The sequence below is a fragment of the Nomascus leucogenys genome, unplaced genomic scaffold, assembly GCF_006542625.1.
Source record: "Nomascus leucogenys isolate Asia unplaced genomic scaffold, Asia_NLE_v1 000865F_78081_qpd_obj, whole genome shotgun sequence".
NCBI lineage: Eukaryota > Metazoa > Chordata > Mammalia > Primates > Hylobatidae > Nomascus > Nomascus leucogenys.
The window spans coordinates 13,783-36,586 of NW_022096692.1; the positions used below are offsets into that span (position 1 = coordinate 13,783).

At 58.7% G+C, this 22,804-nt stretch overlaps 1 protein-coding gene across 1 annotated transcript in view; it reads left to right on the forward strand.

Moving 5' to 3' along the window:
- The first annotated feature begins 1,900 nt into the window (after window positions 1-1,900).
- LOC115834019 (polypeptide N-acetylgalactosaminyltransferase 9-like) overlaps window positions 1,901-22,804 on the forward strand; it is a 41,103-nt gene continuing 20,199 nt past the window's right edge. The window contains exon 1 of the mRNA XM_030808807.1: window positions 1,901-2,531. Coding sequence (XP_030664667.1) covers window positions 2,294-2,531 — 238 coding nt within the window. The 5' untranslated portion in view covers window positions 1,901-2,293. The remainder of the gene's footprint in view (window positions 2,532-22,804) is intronic.

The following is a 22,804-nucleotide window of genomic DNA, read 5'->3' on the forward strand; positions in this document are numbered from 1 at the left end:
CCCCTACACACATGTGCATACACAGACACATGCACACACACAGACAGACACACACACAGGCACATGCACACACAGATATACATACAAACAGACAGACACAGACACATGAACACATGAACAGATGAACAGAGACATGCACACGTGAACATGCACAGACAACACACACGAACATACAGACACATATACACAGAAACATGCACACATGAACACACAGACACGCACACACATGAACACACAGAGACACACATGGAGAGAAACATGCATACATGTGAACATGCACAGACATGCACACACATGAACACACAGAGACATATACATAGAAACATGCACACATGTGAACATGCACAGACATGCACACACATGAACACACAGAGACATATACATAGAAACATGCACACATGAACACAAACACACAGACATGCACACACAGACACGGACACATGCACACACGGACACACAGACACATACAGACACATGCACACACAAACACAGACACATAGATACACAGACACATGCACACAGATATACAGAGACACATGCACACATGAACAAACAGAGATAGGAACACAGAAACATGCACACACGTGAACATGCACAGACACACACAGACATACATAGACACATACACAGATACGCGCACACAGGCACAGACACAGACACATGCACACACGTGAACACACAGAGACACAATGCACACAGACACAGGCACATGCACACACAGATATACATACAAACACATACATGCACACACGTGGGCACACACAGAGACATGCACACAGAACACAGGCACATACAGATATACACACAGACGCACACGCGTGGGCACACAGACATGCACACAGAAACACGTGGACACATGCACATGCATGCACGCTGATAACACAGATGTGCACATATGCAGATACAGAGGCACACAGAGGCAAATGCATGCACACTCGTGCACACACATGGACATACAGAGCCAAGAGCTGTGAAGCCCCTTGTCTTACTCATCTCTGTATGCAGAGCCAAGCACAACCATGCTCTTAATAAATGCTCCATCATATTCCCTCATCCCACAAATGTTTACTGAGCACCAGCTATGTGGCCGATCTCTGGGAACACAGGGGTGAACCCTGCCTTCGGGTGAAACTCCTGCCTCCTGGGTGCTTGCATTCTGCCAGTGGAAGTTGGGCCCCTGTGCTGCGCGGCTTGGCTGACAGCTCCCCTGGCTTCCAGGGTCTCCTCCACAAAACGCTGGTGTGGGGCCAGATCAGAGCCTGGGCTGCGGGTGGGGGCAGCCGGGGTTTGTGGCCTCGCGTCTTACCTGCGAGCCTGGCTCAGGGAGGGGGCCTTCTCCCCTCCTGGTGGCTCCAGGGCCCCCTGCTGTTCCGGGAGGTCCGGCTGCATCCCAAGCCCCACTCCCGACACCCCTCCCGTCCCGGGACTCAGCTTCCCCAGTCCTCAGCCCTGGACTGGGGAGAGGGAGGGAGGCCGGGAGCTCGGCTTGGGGAGGGGTGGGCAGGAGACCACCAGAGTGGCCCTGACCCGGGTCCTGCCCCGGCCGCCCCCTCCCCCATTCACGCCGGCGACACCGCCCTGGCCAGGCATTCCCGGAGGCCCCGCTGCCCTCGGGTCAAGCTTGGGGTCGATTGGGACCGTGCTGGCCGTTGGGAGCCCCGGGCGTCTGGCGGGTCCTGGGGAGGGAGGGTCCGCGCCTGCCCCGCCCCCCGCTCCCCGCGCCCTTGGCCCGGGCTCCCCCCCGCGCCCCGCCCCCCGGACCTGCTGTGCTGGGGTCCCCGGGGGGCGCGGTGGGGGGGCGGGGCAGGCGGGCGGGGCGGTCCCGGGGGGCGGCCTTGAGGGTCGGGGGAGGCGGGGCGGGGCGGTCCTGGAGCCGCGGATGCAGATGAGCTGAGCTGAGGCCGCGTCACTCTGCCCCGGCGCGGTGGCTGCGGAGCTGGCAGGACAGGAGCCGGCACAGACACCGAGCGCCGCCCGCCCGCGCCTTCCCCGCCGCCCCGCCGGCGCCCCCGGCCCCCCTCACCGCTCACCGGGGCGAGGCCGCGCCCTCTGAGCGGGGGATGCCGGCCGTGCCCCGCGACCCCAGCCCCGGGCAGCCCCCTGCGCTCTGGGGGACCCCCGGCGGCCGTGGCCGGGCGCGCTGAGCTGGTGCTGAAGGGACAGCTCCCGGCCGAGCCCCGCAGCCCCCGCAGCCCCGGGCGGCTCATGGTCCCCGAAGCCGAAGCCGAAGCCCAGGCCCGGGCGGGGATGCTGGGGATGCCCCGCGGGTGAGGCCCCCGCTGCAGCCGTGTTCATGGCGGTGGCCAGGAAGATCCGAACTTTGCTGACGGTGAACGTCCTGGTATTTGTGGGCATCGTCCTGTTCTCCGTGTACTGCCGCCTGCAGGGCCGCTCCCAGGAGCTCGTGCGCATCGTGAGCGGCGACCGCCGGGTGCGCAGCCGACACGCCAAGGTGGGCGCGCTGGGGGACCGTGAGGCCATCCTGCAGCGCCTGGACCACCTGGAGGAGGTGGTTTACACCCAGCTCAACGGTGAGCGGGGGCGCCGGGGCGGAGTAGGGGGAGCCCTGCCCGGGACAGCGGCCACCCCGGGTGCGATGGGTCAGGCCGGACTCGGGTGCGCGCCCCTCTGCGCCCCTGTGGGAGGGAATATGCAGGAGAGAGGAAAGGGAAGGGCCGTGGAGGCCCCTTCAGCAGCGGGCAGCAACCTGGGTGCCCCCCCCGCACCCACCCCTCCAGTGGAGACTTGAGGAGTCCCCCTGCCCCCACAATGACACAAACTTGCTCTCCGAGGGAACTTCTGCAGAGGCTCTTTGGAGCTGCTCTAGGAGCAGGCAGTGCCTAGGTCCCGGAGTGTGGGGTGGGGGGCTGGCTTGGCGCTCCAGGAGTGGGGGCCGTCAGGTTTAGGCTGCGCCGACCCCTCCACTCTTGAAGGTGGGAAAAGAGGAGGGTGGGGATGCCACCCTTGGGGGGCTGCTGGTGCAGTGTCCTTTGTCCCTGAGGCCGGAAGACACCCCAAATGCTTCGACCACTGGGCTAGGCGGCCCCCTGTCCTGGGGGTGCCCGAGGCCGCGTTAGAAAATTGTTATGGGAGAAGCTTGAGGCTGAGACCTGAGACCCCTGGGAGAATGGAGTTGAGGATCAAGCGGGGCTTGGCAGGACTCATTACCCGGGGACCCAAGCTGTGGTGCCTGGGAGCCCCAGAATCCATGAAAGCCACCAGCTCCTGGTGGGTCTGTTTCATCACGAGCGGACGTAGGTCAGCCTGAGAGGCAGCACCGGCGTCACCACAGGTCAGGGCCAGCGGCCACAGCTACTGAGAGCAAGCACTTTTCCACTTGCTCCACCTTCCCGGAGGAGCAGCTGCCCCCAAGGCCGCTCTGCACCGGGGCGCCAGGAAGGAGGAGAAAGTTTGCATGTGCCTACATCACTAGCTGGTGTGGCTTTCCGTTCTGTGCCGATGATTCAGGCTTCTGCCTTGGCAGCCCCAGCAAACCTCCTCCAGAAAGCATCCGTAACAGGCTCGAGTGGGAGGTGATGGGAGCTGGGGTTACGCGGGCAGGTGGGGGCTCCGGATGTGCCTGCTGTGTGTGGGGGCAAAGGCGGGGGGTGGTCTTGCGTTTCCTTCAGGAGCCGCACCCTCTCTTGAGGGTGGGCTGCAGACAGGCCGTGGGGTGGGAGGGGGAGCTGAATCCCCACGACGAGGGGTTGTCCCAGCTTTGTCTGGCTCAGAGCACCCGGACTTCCCGAGCGCCTTCCCATCACCCACAGAATCCCTGACTTTCCCGCAGAGCTGTGCTTGGTGAGCTCTGTGGCTTCTCTGATCTTTCTGATTCAGCTGGAACCACGAGAGGAGAAAAGTAGTTCAAGCAGCCACCCGGCCGCCCGGCGGTGCGATCCATCTCCCGGGAGGCGGCGTGCCCGGCAGTAGCACATGGCTCTATTGAAGTGCGCTTGCCACGGTGGTATGGTCTGTTTTATGGGGAGAGCCGGAGGATTACGTAAAAACATTGGCAGCACGCTGAGGTTGTGTAACACCACGAGGGCGGTTCGGCCTTGTGAGTCGTTTTCCCTGCCTCACCCTTCAAGGTGAGAATCGGCCGGGATTCTTGGTGGTGGAAAAAGCCAGGACCCATGATCTGATTTGCTGACATTGGCGGGAGATAAGGAAGCATTCCGGGAAAGTGTGTCTCCCCCACAGCCCACCGCCCCCACTGCCTTCTCCCATCTCCCCTCCTCCTGTCCTCTGTCCCCTCCCTTCTTCCTCTTCGCTTCCCTCCCCCTTCCTCCTTTCTTTCTTTTAAAACCATTTCTCCTTCTTTCCTTCATCCCAGCTTTTCTCCCTTGTCAGCCTTTCTCGGAACGGCCCCTGCCATCTGTCTGCCTCTGTCTCTGCCCTCAACCTTTTGGTGAGGCCGGGTTTCATCCCCCTCTGTGATGAGGCTGTGCTGCGTTCCTCTCTGTGACCAGCGGGCCTGGCACAGTGTCTAAACCCAAGAGTCGGTCAATCTTTGCCCCAGGAAATGGTGGGAGACACCAAGATTACTCTCACCCCCGGTGAGGCCGTACGGGGAGGGCGGTGCGGTAGAGGCCCAACGTTTGTCCCCATGAGGCCGTTTGAAACAGCATTACCTGCTCCGATGTTGGCACAGGCTCTTGGTGTTAAAAGGTGTGGAAGAAGGCTCCCTGGAGGAGGCGGCCTGCTCTTCCATCACAGACTGTTCCAAAACGTGACATCCCAGGATGCAAAATTGATTCCTGGGAGCTCCCACTCGATACTAATCCATTCGAGTTCAGCAAGGAGAGGGGGAAATCCAAAACAAGATGGACTGATCCCTTTTCCCTGCCTTGATTGCCTCCTGGAATCCCTCTGCTGGCTGGGAGGGGCCTGGTGGAAGGAAGTCCACGTCTTCATGGGAGTTGGAGGAGCGGGAGGGCCATTGGGGTGGGGAGGGGCCCAGAATCCAAAGTTCTCCCCGTACCCTGCCTCCGCTGGCCCAGTGGCCTTTCTTTGGGATGTCCGTTGACCTTGGCAAGGAACTCCTAAGGAACGTGTGCAGATTCAAGTTCATAAGGCCCTGGAGGGAGGCTCACGAAGGAAGCTCTGTGCAGTCACTTCTATGTGTACGTCAGGGTTTGCTTCTAAATTCAGCGCTCAAGGCAAGGAAAAAATGTTTATACACAAAAACCATCCTTCTGAATATCTTCAATTGCACATAAAAGACAGCATCCATGGTTTCGTGTGCAGCAGACACAGTAAGTCTCATAAACACTAAATTTCAGAGCCTCTACACTCAAGGAAAAGAGGGGGAAGAACTGTCTCCGTTCAGTTGTCTGGGCATTCAAACCCTTCTGCCTTTAAGAACATTTTCAAGCCCCTTGAGATGGGAAGGGGAGAGAGAGACAAAGAGCCCCTACTTTCTCTAGGCGCTTGCAGAGCCCACCCCTGTGTCCATGTGAGGCCGGGGCAGCACTAAGGCACGCCGGGCTGTTTGTTTTGTGGGTGTGGAGCAGGTGAAGGTCACCACCAGGGAGCATGGTCGCCTGCGTCGCAGCGGCTGGACTCACTCTGCTGGGAGAGGAGAATCGCCCCCGCCTGGCGCGGTCCTGGCCCTCCTGCCCCTCAGGAAAAAGGGCTCTGAATGGAGGATGGAGCCAGGGACGGCGACGGGAAGTTTTCCTTTTGTTGGTTGGTTGTGAGGGAGGTCGTTTCTAAAACTCAGAGCACACGTGTGAATTCCCTGTAACTGACCTGCCCCAGCCCAGGTCCCAGGGCGTGCTCAGGTCTGAGAGGTCCGGGCCTGAGCAGCAGGAAAGCTGAGAGCCTGGGGCGGGGTGGGCCACGGGGCCCAGAGAGGTCCAGCGAGGTGGCGCTGGCTTCAGAGGGGCCTAGGTTTCTGTAGTTACTAAAAGTTTAAATTAAAAAAACAGAAGGCCCCACTGTGGCCAGCCGGTTGCTGGCCAGAGAAGGTTGGGGCGTGGTGCACGCTCATTGCACCCTCATCCTGCCCATGGCCCCCCCTCCAGGGACACGGACTCAGGCTCCCTCCAGCCTCAGGAATTCCCATGTGCCTCATGCATCCCCCCCATTACTGTGTGACAGCTTGCTCGTGTCCATCCAAGGCCTCTGGTGGTACCGCGAACACAGCGCTCCACGAATATCTGTCCAGTGAGCAAGTGAGAGGGTTTTTCTCCAAACAATTCATTGTTTTGTTTAAATGAACTTAAGAGACACTTGTGTATCTCCAGCGCACCCGTGAGTAGAAGGTGACTGAGTGCCGTGGGAACGCCTGGAGGATCCAGCAGGCACCACCCCACCAAGGCCTGCCCTGTCCCCCAGGGAGGCCTGAGTCGGGGCCACATGAGCACGACGCCAGAAGAACTCGGGAGAGCAAGTCCTGAAGAGGGGCAGTGTCTCATAGAGCTGTGCCCGTGCATGGCCCACAGCCATGTCTGCAAGCTGGGCCCACTGGGACGCAGCCCCTGCTTTGGGAAGCCCCAGTGTGTGTGTTCAGAGCAGCAGCTGAGGGGACGTTCCTGTGGGGCTGGAGGACTTGGGGAAGAGGTGGTCAGGTTGCCAAGGGGCGTATCTCCCCAGGCTGCCTTCGCCACACTGGGGTCCCAGACCTCTAATCCGGACGCAAAACACTGTCAGGAGTCCTAGCACCATGAGTGACCACCAGTGAAGACCTGGCTGGACCAGCATGGAGAGGCCAGGGAGGTGAGAAAGGGGCAGTGTGGGGAGAATGCCAGGCCACCCAACACTTGCCTTGCACCCAGCTGCAGAGGGGCGGCCGTCTGGATGGGAGGGTGTCTCCCCGACAAGAGCCCAGGCTATGGCACCTGCTTCAGCAGCAGGCTGACTGCACAGCTGACAGCATGAACTTGGAGAGCCAGTCCAAAGGCGCCCCGCTGCCACAAGTGACAGGCAGTCGGCCCACACTGCCACAGCCGCTGGTCCAGGGTCTCGGACGCGGCACCGGCACATCAGCCGCACAAGGACAGCATCCCTTGCATGCCCGGCGCAAAGCACGTGCCCCATCAGTCCCGTGTGATGAGTGAAGACCAGGTAGGAGCTCACAGACAGCGCCGTCCGAGGCGCACAGGCTCGTGCACAAGGCGCCGTCCGAGGCGCACCGGCTCGTGCAGAAGGCGCGGTTGGAGGCGCACAGGGTCGGTCTGGGCAATGCCTGGCTGCTGCCCCGCGTGCGTCTTGGAATGTCCTGCGGCCCCCACTCTGCCGGCTCCAGCACACCCTCCCTTGAGAGCTCTGGAGGGTGTCAGGTGTGGGTTTCTAAAAAGGGCTTTCCAAGCATCTGCTCTGCGTAAGCATTTCCATTTTGGAAATGCTTTGAGAAATTCTCCTTGCTGGGAAATGTGGTTTCCAGCAGAAAGCTTTTCCTATTCATTTGTGAGTTTTATTTCCCAAATGGCTCCTGCTGGTTCAGGCGGCCTTTCCAGCTTGACTTCATCATCTCTACCCTCCCCTGAATTCCCTCCGTGTGTCACAACGTCCCACGTTGCTGATCCAAACAGCCGGAGTGGCCGTGGCCGGGAAGACAGCTGCAGCGCCCTGGAGGCTTCAGTCCCGGCCCCCGCAGGTCTCACTTCAAAAATGGCAGCAGCGTTGACATGGTGACCATTTTTCCACCCGGATCATTAACTTCCTGGCCCCTGCCCCGGCCGAGGTTCACAGCTTCCCCATGATTGTGGATTTACTACAAAAACTGAAAAAATAGTTACTACCCACGGCCAGAGCCCCTACTCTGACTGCGATGATGAGGCTGGTTCGTGGCTACTGGACGGGAATTACCTCTCCTGTTTTCTGACGTCCTCTGGGGCTTCCGGCACTCGGAGGAGCCTGGCATTTCCTGGCTGAGAAGAGGAACGACATTTTGGTTGCACGTTCTCTTCCTTGCGTGCGCTCACACACAGCTGTCCTCCCCACAGCTGCCCTCAGATTCGTTGGGGATTTTGACCCCATCTGACCATAGACGCTCCCTTGACCTGGAGGGTGGGCTCTGTGCAGACCTGCGCCTTTGAGTCTTGGGGGAGATGAGTTCCTAAACGCTTGTCAGCCGCTTCCCTCGGGGCGGAGCAGACCTGCGTAGAGCAGGCCCGGTCCACAGCCTTCTGTCTGCAAACGCAGCAGCCGGAGCTTCCAGGAACGACCCAGGCAGGCGGCGATCCCCAACGTCGGCGTGTGCTGGGCTGAGTGTTTGCATTTACAATTCAGCTCAGCAACCTGCATATTTCAGGGCCTTGGAACTATTTTCTGAAAGGACAGTTTATCCTTCATTGGCTGGAAACTTGACAAAAATAAGTCTGTAAATTTCCATGTCAGATCTCCCGCTGAGGACAAACGGGCAGGATGGGATCCGTGTCTTGAGACCCGTGTGGTCAGCGGCCCATTCTCTCTTGAACAAGCACAGTTGCCTGTGAAGGGACAAGGGGGTGGAGAAACCGGGAGGCGCTGGAGGAGGGGGCAAGGCTGATGCACGGCTCTCGTGCCCCAGGAAACGCCCCTGTGGCCTGGGCTTTCCCGTACGGGACGGTGAGGAGAGCGATGGCCGCCCCGCCACTCAGCGAGGGGACTGGTGTCAGCCCAAGTCTGACAGTCCCCCCTCTAGTTGCCATTCACAGAAAGGAGAAACTCACCTTCCAGGCATTTAAAAGGTGCCAAGGGTTGTATCATCTCGTAGCACGGAAGCAGCTCAGCCCTGGGCTCTGCGCCCGGTCCCCTGGGCTCACCAGGCCCTCCCAGGAAGCCGCCCAGGCCTGCTCCCGCCTCCATCCTCGCAGAGCCTACAAACCCCACTCCCGTGCCTGGGGATGCCATGGTGCTGCCTGAGTTCTGGAAGTAGGAGGGGGCAAACTGTGAAGGGGTGACAGGAGCTGGGGTTGGGGAGACGCCCCCATTCCCTGTGCAAACACTCACCCCTCCCGGAGCCTTCTGTGGGGCAACTGAGTCACGGACGGGGATGCCGGGTGCCTGCTGTGCTCGATCTGGCATTTGCGGGCCCAGCCCCTACGACCTGAAGGCCTGTCTCAGTGAGCAATGGCACCACCTCGTGTGCCGCACGTCCGTTCCTTCCTGGCGAATTCGTGAGCACCTGCTGCATTCCTGAACTGCGCTGAGGACGCGGGCCTGAGCAGAGATGTCCCCATCTCAGGGGCTGACATCCCAGGGAGGAAGGCAGGGAGTGAGCAAGTGGCATCGTCCAGATGGTCTCAGACGGAGCCGAACCTATGAGGAGGCCTGAGTGATGTGGACGAATGGGTACCTGGGTGGGGGGGACGGTTACGGGTTGAACGGGGTCCGTCTGGAAGCTCACATCCACCTGGAACCTCGGAATGTGGCTTATTTAGAAACAGGGTCTTTGCAGAAGTAATTAGTTAAGATGCCCTCAACCAGGACTGGGGATTAGTGGGCCCTAAATCCAATGACTGTGGTCCTTATAAGACGAGGAGAGACAGTGGCGGTTTGGAGGGGAGGAGGCCCCGTGGGGGCAGAGGCGGGGACTGGGGTGGTGCGGCCACAGCCCAGGGGGCCCTGCGAGAGGCAGGATGTGTCTTACCCACGGCCTTCAGAGGGAGTGTGGCCCTGCGTGCCTGACATCCGACTCCCGGCCTGCTGTGTGACGGGACAGGTGTGTGAGGGGACAGGTGTGTGGGCTCCTGTGTGAGGGGACAGGTGTGAGGGGACAGGTGTGTGGGCTCCTGTGTGAGGGGACAGGTGTGAGGGGACAGGTGTGTGGGCTCCTGTGTGAGGGGACAGGTGTGTGGGGTGGAGCCTCCCTGCTCGGTGCCACTGCAGTGACCTGGGACACACACAGGTGGGTGGGGAGGGAGCCACTCTCTGAATTGTGAATAAGGAGAAGGAGCTGCCAGGAGAGAATCTGGGGGAAGTGCTGGGTGTCAGTGGCAGGTGCAGAGGCCCCAGTGGGCCCTGGGGTCGGGGTGGTCTGCGCGAAGTGAGGGAGATGGTGAGGTGCTAGGGCGGGGGGCTGCCAGGCTCTCTCTTGGTCTCCTGGACAGCCCGTTGGCCCCGGAAGGATGCTGGCTGCACTCCCAGGCTCCCGGCCTTGCCAGAAGGTTCTTGACGAGGGATGTGACACTGTGGGTGCCTGTTTCGCGGGGGCACTGAGGTCCCATCTCTGGTGGTGCCCATCTCGCCAGCTGCTTGAAGCACATTTTCAGTTTCACTCAGATCTGCCAGGACCCAGGTGAGACGGGCAACTCATTAGCAGACGGGAAACCAAGGTCTCCGGATCAGCTGGTGTACCATGGCCTCGACTCTGGACCCACGGGGGCCTCGACTCCGGACCCATGGGGGCCTCGACTCCGGACCCACGGGGGCCGGGACTCCGGACCGACGGGGGCCTTGACTCCGGACCCACGGGGCCTCGACTCTGGACCCACGGGGGCCTGGACTCCGGACCCACGGGGCCTCGACTCCAGACCGACAGGCACACTCAGTCAGGGCTGGCACAGGCCAGGCAGTTCTTCGTGGCGGGGCTGCCCTGTGGGTGGGTTGTGGATGTTGAGCAGCGTTTGGCTCCACCCACTGCCAGGCACCCTCCTCCCCGCTGGGACACCAGGAGGCCCCTGGAGCGAGAGTCCACCCTGGGCACCTGCCTTGCTGACTGTGGCGTCGACCGCCTGGGTTCAAACCCAACTCCTCCCTCCTCAGCTGCACGACTGTGGGCCGGTCACACGCCCCCTGCACCTCGGTTTCCCTATCTGTAAAGGGGGGATGCCCAGAGCAACAGCCTCGGGGGGCCCTGTGGGCACTGAAGGAGGCACCCGGCACAGCAGAAGGACCCCCCCCACTGGCACCGCCCACCTCCCCTCGCCTCTGAGATGAGGATGGGCTGATGCTTCTCCAACCCCGAGGGCGCCTGGTGGGGGCGGACGCTTTGAGCTGGCCCAGGGACACGGAGTTGGAGAGAATCAGATCACGCCGCGGGAGCTTCCCTCTACTCTCCTCCACCCTTTCCCACGGTGCCAGGACCCCCTCTTGGCCTCTGACCTCGGCATCGGAGAGGGGCCTCTCCCGGGCACATGCGCTTTGCTAACAGACACACCTGGCCAGACTCTCCATGCAGCATTCCGTTTCCATTCTGTTTACTGGTATTTACTAGTAAAACGATCCATGTTTTCTATTGTTGGTGCCAACCCATCACTTATTTAAGAAACGAATTAATTTAACTTAAAAGATGAGTCGATTTAAAAGAAACTGTTAAGTAATGTGAACTCAAGCTTCTGCAGAGACGACAGATTCCCCAGGAATCCGGAAAGATCCGAGGTGGGGGCGTCTGCGCCTTGTGGCCCTCGAGGGCTCTGGGCCGTGTCTGCCGCACCCGCGTCCTCCAGGCAGAATCAGAACCCAGGAAGTGAGGTCCCGGCTCTGCAGGCAGCACTCTCCCCAGGGCGTTCTGTGCCTCTCAGTCTGAGTTTAAACAACAACAAATAAAAATAAAACAAGCGCATGTGTGGATGTGCTGTGGGGAGGTTCCTGGGCTTGGCGGCCGGCCCCGGCACATTGTACCCACACGGACTTGGGGATGTCGCTGCAGGAGCAGCTTGAGGCTCGCCAGCTCTGTTAGCAGCTGACATCTTTGATTTTCAGCCAGAGAAAACTCAAGTCTGACAGAGTGAACGCTAACGGGACCCAGTGGCCCAGTGGTTCTGGCAGAGGGGATAGCGTGACCCAGCGGCAGGGGCCGCTTGCCGCCCCGTTCTCCTTAGGAGCGCCTGCCTCGTATCTCTGCCTGCATGGCGGGGTCAGTGAGGCCCTCTGAACCTCAGGAGGCTGAGAGTGGAGAAGACACAGGTTCCACAGGAAATCCGGCTCTCCCTAGAAGGACGCGGGAGGCTGGGCACCCAGGCCTGAGGAATGTCTTTTGTCTACGTGGGGCTGCGGGAGGAGCACCTGAGGTGACCCGAGGTGACCTGTGGCCGCGTGTTGTGCTGGGCACAGCTGTGTGCGTGGCAGAGTGGGGTGTTGACCTGCCCCAGACAGAAAGGCTTGATGAAAAGCAAACTCAGCTGGTGTGTGGGTCAAGGGCTCTCCCGAGGAACGGAGCCAGTGGATAGAGACCCGAGAGGAGATGTAGGGTGAGGATTGGCTCCCGCGACTGTGCAGGCCGAGAGGCCCCACCATCTGCTGTCTGCAAGCTGCAGGCCTGGGAAGCCGGGTGGGGTCCTTTGGCCTGAGTGCAGAGACCTGAGAGCCGGGGTCACATTGAGGAAAACGGCATAACTTACTCCAAAGGTCCGAGACCTGGGGGCTCCTCGCGATGTCCACAGGCAGGAGCAGAGGGAGGTCTCAGTTCACACACGACATGAAGCTGTCCTCCTCTGCCTTTCTGTTCCAGCCGGGCCTCCGAGGAGGGGCTGGTCCCTGTCCGCACTGGGGAGGACGGAACTTTCTTCCTCAGCCCGGATTCAGACTTGAATCTTGCACAGACGCACCTGGAAGCAATACTTCCAGCCACCTGGGCATCCAAGGCCCTCTCGGTGGACGCAGAATTCACCATCACAACTAGCTTCAACCACGGGGAGCACACCTCACGTGAAGGCACGCACGCTGCAGGCTTGGTGGCTCGGTGGCGGCCACGGACACCCAGGTCTGTCTCTGCTGCTCCCTCCCAGAGAGTCGCCGCCGGCGTCCAAAGGACCCGTGCAGCCGCCCGGTGTGCATGAGCGGGGCCCTGAAAGGCGGGGGGCCCTGCAGGGATGTCTGGGGACACGCAGGCTTCCTGCCTCTCTGTTAGGACTGTGTCGTCTCTCAGCACCTGGTCAGCCACTGGCAGAGGGTGGGAGAAGTGCCCTGTGGGACTGGCCTGGTCATAACTGGCCCCAGGCTGGGGAAGGAGCGGGGCTGGGCCTGCTCCCACGATGTGTAGGGTTGAGTGGACCCGGCCACAGCTGGAATCACCAGGCAGACGAGAGGAGGGCAGGCGGCCCACGGCGTGCGCTGTGCATCAATGCTGCCCACACGCCAGGCTGCAGCCCCAGCTGGGAGGTCAGTCAGGGTGCACATCCCAGGATCCACCAGGAGGTTTAGGGTGGCCCTGAACCTGCAAGTCACCAGCTCTGCGTGATCCTACAGCTGCAGCCGCGACACTGCGCCAGGGTTCAAGTGTGGATGCCGCCTGTGAGGCCCTGAGGCCCTGTGCCAATGGGATGGCGGATTCGTGTCCCTGGTGGCCTGAGGCCCCTGTGTTGGAGGCTGGACTGAAAGCTGGGTCACGAAGGGCAGGTGCTGTTAGGGCCCCACCTCTGGCCCTGAGGAGAGGCAGCCATGTGGGTTCCCCGAGCACCCACCTTGTCTCTCGTTCTGGGTCAGGCCTGCCCAGTGCCCACCCAGCCCCATGTGCCATCCAGTGTTCTTGGTCAGAGTCCTGCCGCCCACGCTTGCCTGGCCAGAGGGGCTGTGCTCAGGCCCTTGGCTGTCAGCATTTTATTTTATTTTAATTTTTTCGAGGCAGGGTTTCACCCCCACCACCCAGGGTCAAGCGGTTCTCCTGCCTCAGCTTCCCAAGTAGCTGGGATTACAGGCGCTCGCCACCATGCCTGGCTAATTTTTGTATTTTTTGATAGAGACGGGGTTTCACCATGTTGCCCAGGCTGGTCTCGAACTCCTGGGCTCAAGTGATCCACCTTCCTCAGCCTCTCAAAGTGCTGAGATTACAGGCATGAGCCAGTGTGCCCATCAGTGTTTTATGTTTAAGTAAATAAACCAAGTGCAATTGTTATTTGAAACGCCATCCTGGACCCTGTGGAGCACCAGAGAAATAATGAGATCTAGAGGTGCCAGGTCGACCGTGGATCTTCCTGAGGCTCCCAGCAGCCCCTGTGCAGCCCCACTCACACCCCTCCTCCTTTCCCTGCCCTGGATGGAAGGGACAAGGCTGGGCCCTGGGGCTGGAGGGGCCCGAAGGTCAGGCCAGCTGGGGAGGGCTGGGCGCAGCCTCTACCGAGTGAGGGGGGTCTGGCCACTGCGTTTTTGAGCTTTTAGGAAGATTTTTAAAAACACAAAATCTCAACACAGGCTTACTAAAATTATGGTGTATTTACATGTTTATGGGTAACAAATTAATGCTTTTAACAGACTCACTGGAGTGTGATCCAATTGTGCTGTTCACAGATGATCCTGGAATTCATAAAAACAGCAGGTCTCCGTGGTGAGGTGGTCCTGGAGGGAGCTGACCCCACGCTGGGGAGCCAGTGTGGATGGAAGAGTGGCAAGTCCAAGGCCTGGGCCTGGGCACACACTGTAAGGACGCGAGTGGAAGGAGCAGGAGAGAGGGCGCAGCCTGGGGGGCAGCCCAAGGTCCTGTCCCTGAAGCTGGGCAAGCTGACACCACCAGCTGCTTCTGTGGGGTGTGGGATTCAGGTCTTGCTCTGTGGAGTGTAGGATGGGGATGTGCTGTGGGGTGTAGACGCAGGCTGTGCTCTGTGGGGTGTGGGATGAGGCTGTGCTCTGTGGGGTGTAGGATGAGGCTGTGCTCTGTGGGGTGTAGGATGGGACCATGCTTTGTAGGGTGTAGGATGAGGCTGTGCTCTGTAGGGTGTAGGATGAGGCTGTGCTCTGTGGGGTGTAAGATGAGGCTGTGCTCTGTGGGGTGTAGGATGAGGCTGTGCTTTGTGGGGTGCAGAATGGGGCCATGCTCCGTGGGTTGTAGGGTGCAGACTGTGCTCTGTGGGGTGTAGAATGGGGCCGTGCTCCGTGGGGTGTAGGATGCAGGCTGTGCTCTGTGGGGTGTAGAATGGGGCTGTGCTCTGTGGGGTATAGGATGGGACTGTGCTCTGTAGGGTGTAGGATGCAGGCTGTGCTCTGTGGGGTGTAGGATGGGACTGTGCCCTGTAGGGTGTAGGGGGCAGGCTGTGCTCTGTGGGGTGTAGGATGGGACTGTGCTCTGTAGGGTGTAGGATGGGACTGTGCTCTGTGGGGTGTAGAATGGGGCCATGCTCTGTGGGGTGTAGGGTGCAGGCTCTGCTCTGTGGGGTGTAGAATGGGGCCATGCTCTGTGGGGTGTAGGGTGCAGGCTGTGCTCTGTGGGGTGTAGGATGGGACTGTGCTCTGTGGGGTGTAGAATGGGGCCATGCTCTGTGGGGTGTAGGGTGCAGGCTCTGCTCTGTGGGGTGTAGAATGGGGCCATGCTCTGTGGGGTGTAGGGTGCAGGCTGTGCTCTGTGGGGTGTAGAATGGGGCCGTGCTCTGTGGGGTGTAGGATGGGACTGTGCTCTGTGGGGTGTAGAATGGGGCCGTGCTCTGTGGGGTGTAGGATGGGACTGTGCTCTGTAGGGTGTAGAATGGGGCTGTGCTCTGTAGGGTGTAGGGGGCAGGCTGTGCTCTGTGGGGTGTAGAATGGGGCTGTGCTCTGTGGGGTGTAGAATGGGACTGTGCTCTGTAGGGTGTAGAATGGGGCTGTGCTCTGTGGGGTGTAGGATGGGGCCATGCTCTGTGGGGTGTAGGATGCAGGCTGTGCTCTGTGGGGTGTAGGATGGGACTGTGCTCTGTAGGGTGTAGGGTGCAGGCTGTGCTCTGTGGGGTGTAGAATGGGGCCATGCTCTGTGGGGTGTAGGATGCAGGCTGTGCTCTGTGGGGTGTAGGATGCAGGCTGTGCTCTGTGGGGTGTAGGATGCAGGCTGTGCTCTGTGGGGTGTAGGATGCAGGCTGTGCTCTGTGGGGTGTAGGATGCAGGCTGTGCTCTGTGGGGTGTAGGATGCAGGCTGTGCCATGGGGTGTAGGATGGGGCTGTGCCATGGGGTGTAGGATGGGGCTGTGCCATGGGGTGTAGAATGGGACCGTGCTCTCTGGGGTGTAGGATGGGACTGTGCTCTGTGGGGTGTAGGGTGCAGGCTGTACTCCGTGGGGTGTAGGATGTGGGTCAGGCCATGCAGCATTCCTGGCCTCCAACCACTAGATGCTGGTAGCTGCTCCCCCCTCCCTAGGTGTGATAGCCAAACCTGCCCAGGTCTCGCCACATGTCCCCGTGGGTCTGAGTACCCCATGTGAACACCAGTGCTCGTGATGGGGAGGAGGCTGGGTGGCTGCAGAGGGAGTGGGCTGGGGTGGGCGTTCCTGTCGGATCTGAAAGGGTGGCTGAGGGACCACACAGAGCACAGGGGAATTTGCTGAAGCAGAGGAAAGAGAGCAGGGACACGCCCTGGCAGGAGGAGGGACGAAGCCCCGGAAGGTCCTGGCAGCACCTCGCACCTTGGACGGCCGTTCCCTGCGCACAGGTGGTTAGCGTGGGAAGCTCGGGTGCTCCTGGATTCTCCGTTTCCCAGGGAGGAAGGAAGCAAGGTCATCTGAGGTTGAGAACTGCAAATTCCTTTTCTTTTCTTTCTTTTTTAGTGAAGCTATAGCACTAAATAGATTTTTAAAGGAAGTATATGCTCAGTTATAGGGGATCTCTGTTTCCTCCCAGAATAGGTGCATAAAAATGCATCGTGAAATGGGGACGTGGGGTCGGGCTGGGGAAGAACCCGCAGGCTGTATGGTGGAGAATCATGGCTATGTCTGCCAGGCATGGCATCCCCTTTGCAGGTCGGGGCCAGGGACAGGCACTGACTGTGATCCAGCTTCACGCCTCTGCTGGAGAGCCTTGCCTGGACTGGGACGCTGGGGTCTGTGGAGTCGCCTCCCAGCCCATGGCTGGCTCCTGCCTCTGCCTGCCTCTTCTTTCAGTGAGAGAGGAGGCGAAAAGCTGATGAGGAAACATGATGGAACCCAAGACCTGCAGGCGTGAGGGAGTGGGCGGCCATTTCGGGGGCTGCCTGCCCGCCATGCCCTCTCCAGGACCCCGCGTCCCCACCACCCTCCACTGTCGAACATTCTGGAGACTGTTCTCGGGGCCAGAGGCTGTCCCCTTTCTCATGCTCCAAGTCCCCACTGGCGTCTCGGAATGGGCCCAGCACAGGGGTTTATTGCAGCCCAAGCATAGAGGGGTCTTCCCCTGAGGCCGTGTCACTCGCACCCTGTGTGATGCGGTGGGGACTATGAGTGGGCGGCTCAGCCCGCTCACTGCGTGTGGGAGGCTGTCTCTGGACCCTGTGTTCCCGCAAGGACACCGGGGCTGAGTGTGGATGCACAGCCTAGTAATGGCAGAACTGGGATCTGAACCAGTGGCCTTCACAGAGACTGGCCCAGAAGACGCGACCTTCTCAGATCAGCAGCCGCGGCGCAACCTCACCCACGTCCCACGGCAGAAAGGGGCTATTTTTACTTTCAACAGAATAGTTCAGTCGCATCAGCTCTGTGTGTAGCTCCGGCGTGAAACCCAGCAAGCCCTGATTTTATTTCTAAGTCAGAAAAGAACAGACAGGGTCTGCCAGGGGCTATTTTCACACTATTTTGAGAAAATTGTGAAAAATGCCTGTTAATATTCTGAGGCTCGAGCACTTTGCAGTGGACACGGGGAGGCCACCCTGACTATCTTAGTTGCTCGGTGCAGAGCCCTGCGGTTAAAATGTGACTGGAGCGTTGGGCCGCCTGGACTCAGAGCCCAGCCCCACCACCTCCCCCTGTGCCACCTCCGTCAGGCCACCCAGCGTCCTGCTCCTCAGCTTCCTCACCTGTAAAATGGAGTGAGAACAGCACTCACCTCTGTTGTGAGGACTCTGGACGAGGGGAGCATGCAAAGCTCTGGGAGTGGTGCTGGGCACAAGGTCGTGCTTGGTAAGCAACGGAGCTGCTTTGGCAAATGCCACTGTGGTTCCTCATTTCCGCCATCCGAGGTTTGCCCGACCTTCCAGCCTGACTCCACTGCACGGAAGCTAGTTCCACTCCACCCAAGATGCATGAACTCCAGGCTTCCAAGGGAAATTGGAGGGGGCATCGGGGGAAGGGTTTGATCGGATTCACACTTCATTCACCGAACTACTGCCATACTGTGCAGAGCCCAGCAGGGTGTGCCCAGTGCCCCGAGAAGGTGTCCCTTGGAAGTTCACAGTCAGGCAGGGGGGTGGCAGCCTGCACTCTCTGTTCTCTAAGGCGCAGGAGAGGGGATTGCTTTGAAGGGGAAGGTCAGGACAGCTTCATGGAAGAGGAATCTTTGAGCTGCACATTCACAGTTGGATGGATCTGAGTCCTAATCCCAACGGGGTGATCTGGGGCATCACTACTCCTCTCTGAGCCTCGGTTTCCTCATCTGTGAAAAGTGAAAAATGATTATCCCTCCATGACAGGATCATGGAGAAGATTAGACAAGATGGTGCATGTGAGTGCTTGGCAGAGTGCCTCCCACAAGGTAGATCCCAGAAAAGTTAGCAAAGATGGAGAGAGAAAGAGAGTTCAAGTGGGGCAGGATTTGGACAGATGGATAGTGTGATGCCTGATGTATAATAGGTACTTGGTAAATATTGATTGACTGGTAGGATGGATGGGTCAGTGGGTGGATGGATAAATGGATGGGTGGGTGGCTGGCTGGATGGGTGGGTGGGTGGATGTGTGGATGGGTGGATGTATGTATAGATGGGTGGATGGATGGGTGGTGGATGGGTGGATATGTGGATGGATGGATAAGTGGGTAGGTGGATGGATGGGTGGGTGAGTGGATGTGTGGGTGGATGGGTGGATGTATGGATGGCTGGGTAGTTGGGTGGATGTATGGATGGGTGGGTAGATAGGTGGGTGGATGGATGGCTGGCTGGATGGATTGGGTGGATGGGTGGGTAGGTGAGTGGATGGATGTATGGGTGGGTGGGTGGATGGATGGGTGGATGTGTGGATGGATGGGTGGGTGGATGGGTTGGTGAGTGGGTAGGTGGGTGGAGAGATGAATGGGTGGGTGGATGGGTGGATGGATGGGTGAGTGGGTGGATGAGCAGGTGGGTGGGTGGATGGATGGATGTATGGATAGATGGATGGATGGGTGGGTGGATGAGTAGATATGTGGATGGATGGATGGATGGGTGGGTGGATGGATGGGTGAATGAGTGGGTAGGTGGGTGGAGAGATGAATGGGTGGGTGGATGGGTGGATGGATGGGTGAGTGGGTGGATGGGCAGGTGGGTGGGTGGATGTATGGATGCATGGATGGATGGGTGGGTGGGTGGATGGATGGATATGTGGATGGATGGATGGGTGGGTGGATGGATGGGTGGATTAATGGATGAGTAGGCAAGTGGATGGATGGGTGGGTGGATGGGTGGATGGATTAATGGATGAGTAGGCAAGTGGATGGATGAGTGGGTGGATGAGTAGGTGGGTGAATGGATGGATGGGTGGATGTGTGGATAGATGGGTGGGTGGATAGATAGGTGGATGTATGGATGGATGGGTGGGTGGGTGGATGGATGGATATGTGGATGGATGGATGGGTGGGTGGATGGATGGGTGGGTGGGTAGATGGATGGGTGGATGTATGGATGGATGGGTGGGTGGATGGGTGGATGGATTAATGGATGAGTAGGCAAGTGGATGGATGGGTGGGTGGATGGGTGGATGGATTAATGGATGAGTAGGCAAGTGGATGGATGGGTGGGTGGATGGGTGGATGGATTAATGGATGAGTAGGCAAGTGGATGGATGGGTGGGTGGATGGGTGGATGGATTAATGGATGAGTAGGCAAGTGGATGGATGAGTGGGTGGATGAGTAGGTGGGTGAATGGATGGATGGGTGGATGTGTGGATAGATGGGTGGGTGGATAGATAGGTGGATGTATGGATGGATGGGTGGGTGGTTGGATGGATGGTGGGTGGGTGGATGGGTGGATGTGTGGATGGATGAGTGGGTGGATGGATAGGTAGATGTACGGATAGATGGGTGGGTGGATGGATGGGTGGATGTGTGTATGGGTGGGTGGATGAGTGGAGGATAAATAAATATGGTAGGAGACTCTATAGAGTGAGGACAGCCAAGCATTGAGAAAGGGAAGACAATATCTGGAATGCTGGACTAGGAAAGAAGGCCAGGAAGGCAGGTTGCGTCCCAGTGCATCCATGTGGAGTTCAGCAGCCCAGACTGACACAAGTGTTGGGCTGACAACCTCATCTTTGGCTTGGGCCCCGGCAGAAGGGGATCCACCCTGGGGGCAGAGACACGGAGCCTCTGCTGCCCCCTGGCAACAGGGGTTCAGGGCAGGCTCTCCTTCAGCAAGCGGCTGAGGGAAAGCCAGGTCCCCTGGACTCCACTGGGGGCTTCAGCAAGCGCAGGGCCAGTTTCCCCTCCCATCCTCCATGTGTGGGTTCCTGAGGTCTCCTCCTGTCTGTGACTCTCAAGGCTGGGCTGTGTCCAAAGGACAGGCATTTCCAGGAGATTCCAGAGTCAGGATTTGAGCAGAGAGCTGACCCCAGTGGAGCCAGGCGTGTGCACTGTCAGAGGACAGCGTGGGCGTGGGGAGGGGTGGGGGTCCAACCACTCTGCTCCTCTCAGCAGCTTCTCTCAGAGGTGGCCACCAAGGTGATGGGACTCCCAAGTGTCCCTCATCCTTGCTCCCAGCCGCCCTTAAACCCAAACCTGGGTCAGGTTGGCATTTATTGCTGCATGGAGCAGCCGTGGGATGTTCCAGAGCCCAGCATGCTTTCCAGAGGGAAGTAGAGGGCCAGGAAATGCTTCCCACCACATACTTCCAGTCATTCCCTATCTCCCTTGCTTTGGCCCCATAAATATTCATATTCATTGAACACAAGTATTATGTATGAAGATTTATCAAACGCTGTATTAGTCTCAGTGAGAATATATTTTACAGGTCTTGCCATGTCCTGCAAAATATTCATGACTTCATGGTATCAGAAGGGCAGTCAGTCTTTTCACTACTGACAATATGTTATTAGTTTGGGTCCCCAGGGAATCTTAAAAGACCAGTCTGTAGTGAAATTAGCTGTTGTATTTGGAGAGAGTGGATAAAATTGAAGCTGGGAGAGAGAGGGAGACATTATCTACAAAGGCAAAACAGGGTCTGTCTTTTTTATCTTCACTTTGTAATCATCAAAATTAATAGCCAGGCACGTTAAATCAGTTTACATTTTTATAGTGGAAATAAAGAGAGGGGCAAGGGAGCTGGTGGGATGCTCTGTCTGCTGTAGCTTCTACACTCTCCTCCGCCCTCCACACTCCCTGAAGGGGACAGCCAAGGTCGCACGCACACAAAGGATGCAGGGCCTGGATTGCTGGAAGGTGATGGTGCTGCTGGTTCCCTCACTGCAAACAGAGTGGAGTCCTGCTTGCTGGACAAAGGTCACAGTGGAGGCTGCTGGTGTCCTGGGATCTGAGGGTGGAGGGAGGGCCCACTGTCCCACGGCAGCTGCCCTGGTCTGGAGTCCACCTCTGTTCTTTCTGCCGGCACTTGCTCATAGTGTCTCTTTTCCTTGTGTGCCTTGTTACATTTGACCGTGTGCTGGTCATTGTTGTTGAACATTGATTTGCAGGCATAACCCGAGGCCTAGGCTGGAGGCACTGCCCTCTGGAGAGGGTTGTGTTTGCTCCTCTAGGCTCTTGGGGGCTGCCTGTGCTGCCCCTGCTGCCCCTGCCTGTGCTGCTCCTCTAACGCTGAGTTCAGGTCTTGATGGTTGCTTGGACCACGCCAAGGCTGCATGTCCTGAAGGCGGGTCCCCCAGTGCTTCACCCTCACCCCTGTTTATGGAGGGAGAGTTTTCTATTTGGCACCTCTGGTTTCTTCCCCCTTTCTCCCTCTTCGAAATGTCAAAGTCGCAGTATTGAGAACACCCTCTTAGAAAAAAGCAAATTGCAGGCCCACTCATTTCTCTGATTCCCATTTTCCCTTCACTTCTGGCCTAGCAATTTCTTGCCATCTTGTCAGGTATTGATTGCTTTTTAGAAGTTGATGTTGTTGCTTAAATCCAGTATTCTTAGTGCTTTTCAGCAGGAGGCAGGTTGGTCTGGCTCACAGAGGCCGAAATTATGGGAAACTTTAGCTGGGGCCGAGTCCCTGTCTTGGGCTGCCAGCGCCATGTGGCCAGGGAGAGCGGGTGCCCTGAAGGATGGGTGTGGACAGGCGGAGGCTCCAAAACAGGACAGCCGGGTTTGGGCTGTTTGAGGATCACCTCCCTCAGACCACAGCCACACCCAGTTCCTCTTTGTGTGGGAGGACAGCGTGGCTCCCACGTGGCTCCCACCTTCCTAGCGGCACCCTCCCTCTGCCCCTTCCTCCCTGATTATCTTGTGCCCGGCCGCCTCTCAATTTGTGCTGTTTCCTCTCTCAGAATATTGGCTTCAGTTGCTGTGACAGATGGAAATCAGTGACTCAAAGAGAAGCTGGGAGCTTGAAAGCCCACTTCCTTCCAAGTTGAAAAATCACAGCCGCCCACATATCCCAGGTATCATGTGCTGGGAAAGCATGCAGCCAAGTGTGAAATGACTCTTCCGGGGGCAGGGACCCAGAGGAAGCCGGCAGGAATGCCTGCTTTCCCGGAGGGCCCCGTCCTTCTGGGTGGGGCTGTTGGGTTGGAGGCAGCCTGACCTCACGCGGGTGCCCTCTCGCTCCTGGCACTCGGCCCCGGCTCCTCTGGGTGAGGGAACTCAGAGTCCCTGACAGTCCCGGCCTTTGCGTGCCTCAGTTCCTTTACTTCTACATGTTACAGACCCCGTCTGAAATGCCAAACCGCAGTGTGGCCGGTGAAACCTGGAGGGCTGGTGGGACCCTCACAAGCCCAGCCCCACGTGAATCCCAGCTCCTCCCTTCCTGCTGGAGGCATTCGGCCCCATGGTCACACACTGGCTGCTCCAGCCCCGAGCATCGAGTCCTGGTTTCAGGCATGAAAAACGGTACAGGGCTGTGGATAAAAGGCGAAAACCTCCGATTCCAGCAGTCTGCTTTTTTAGACA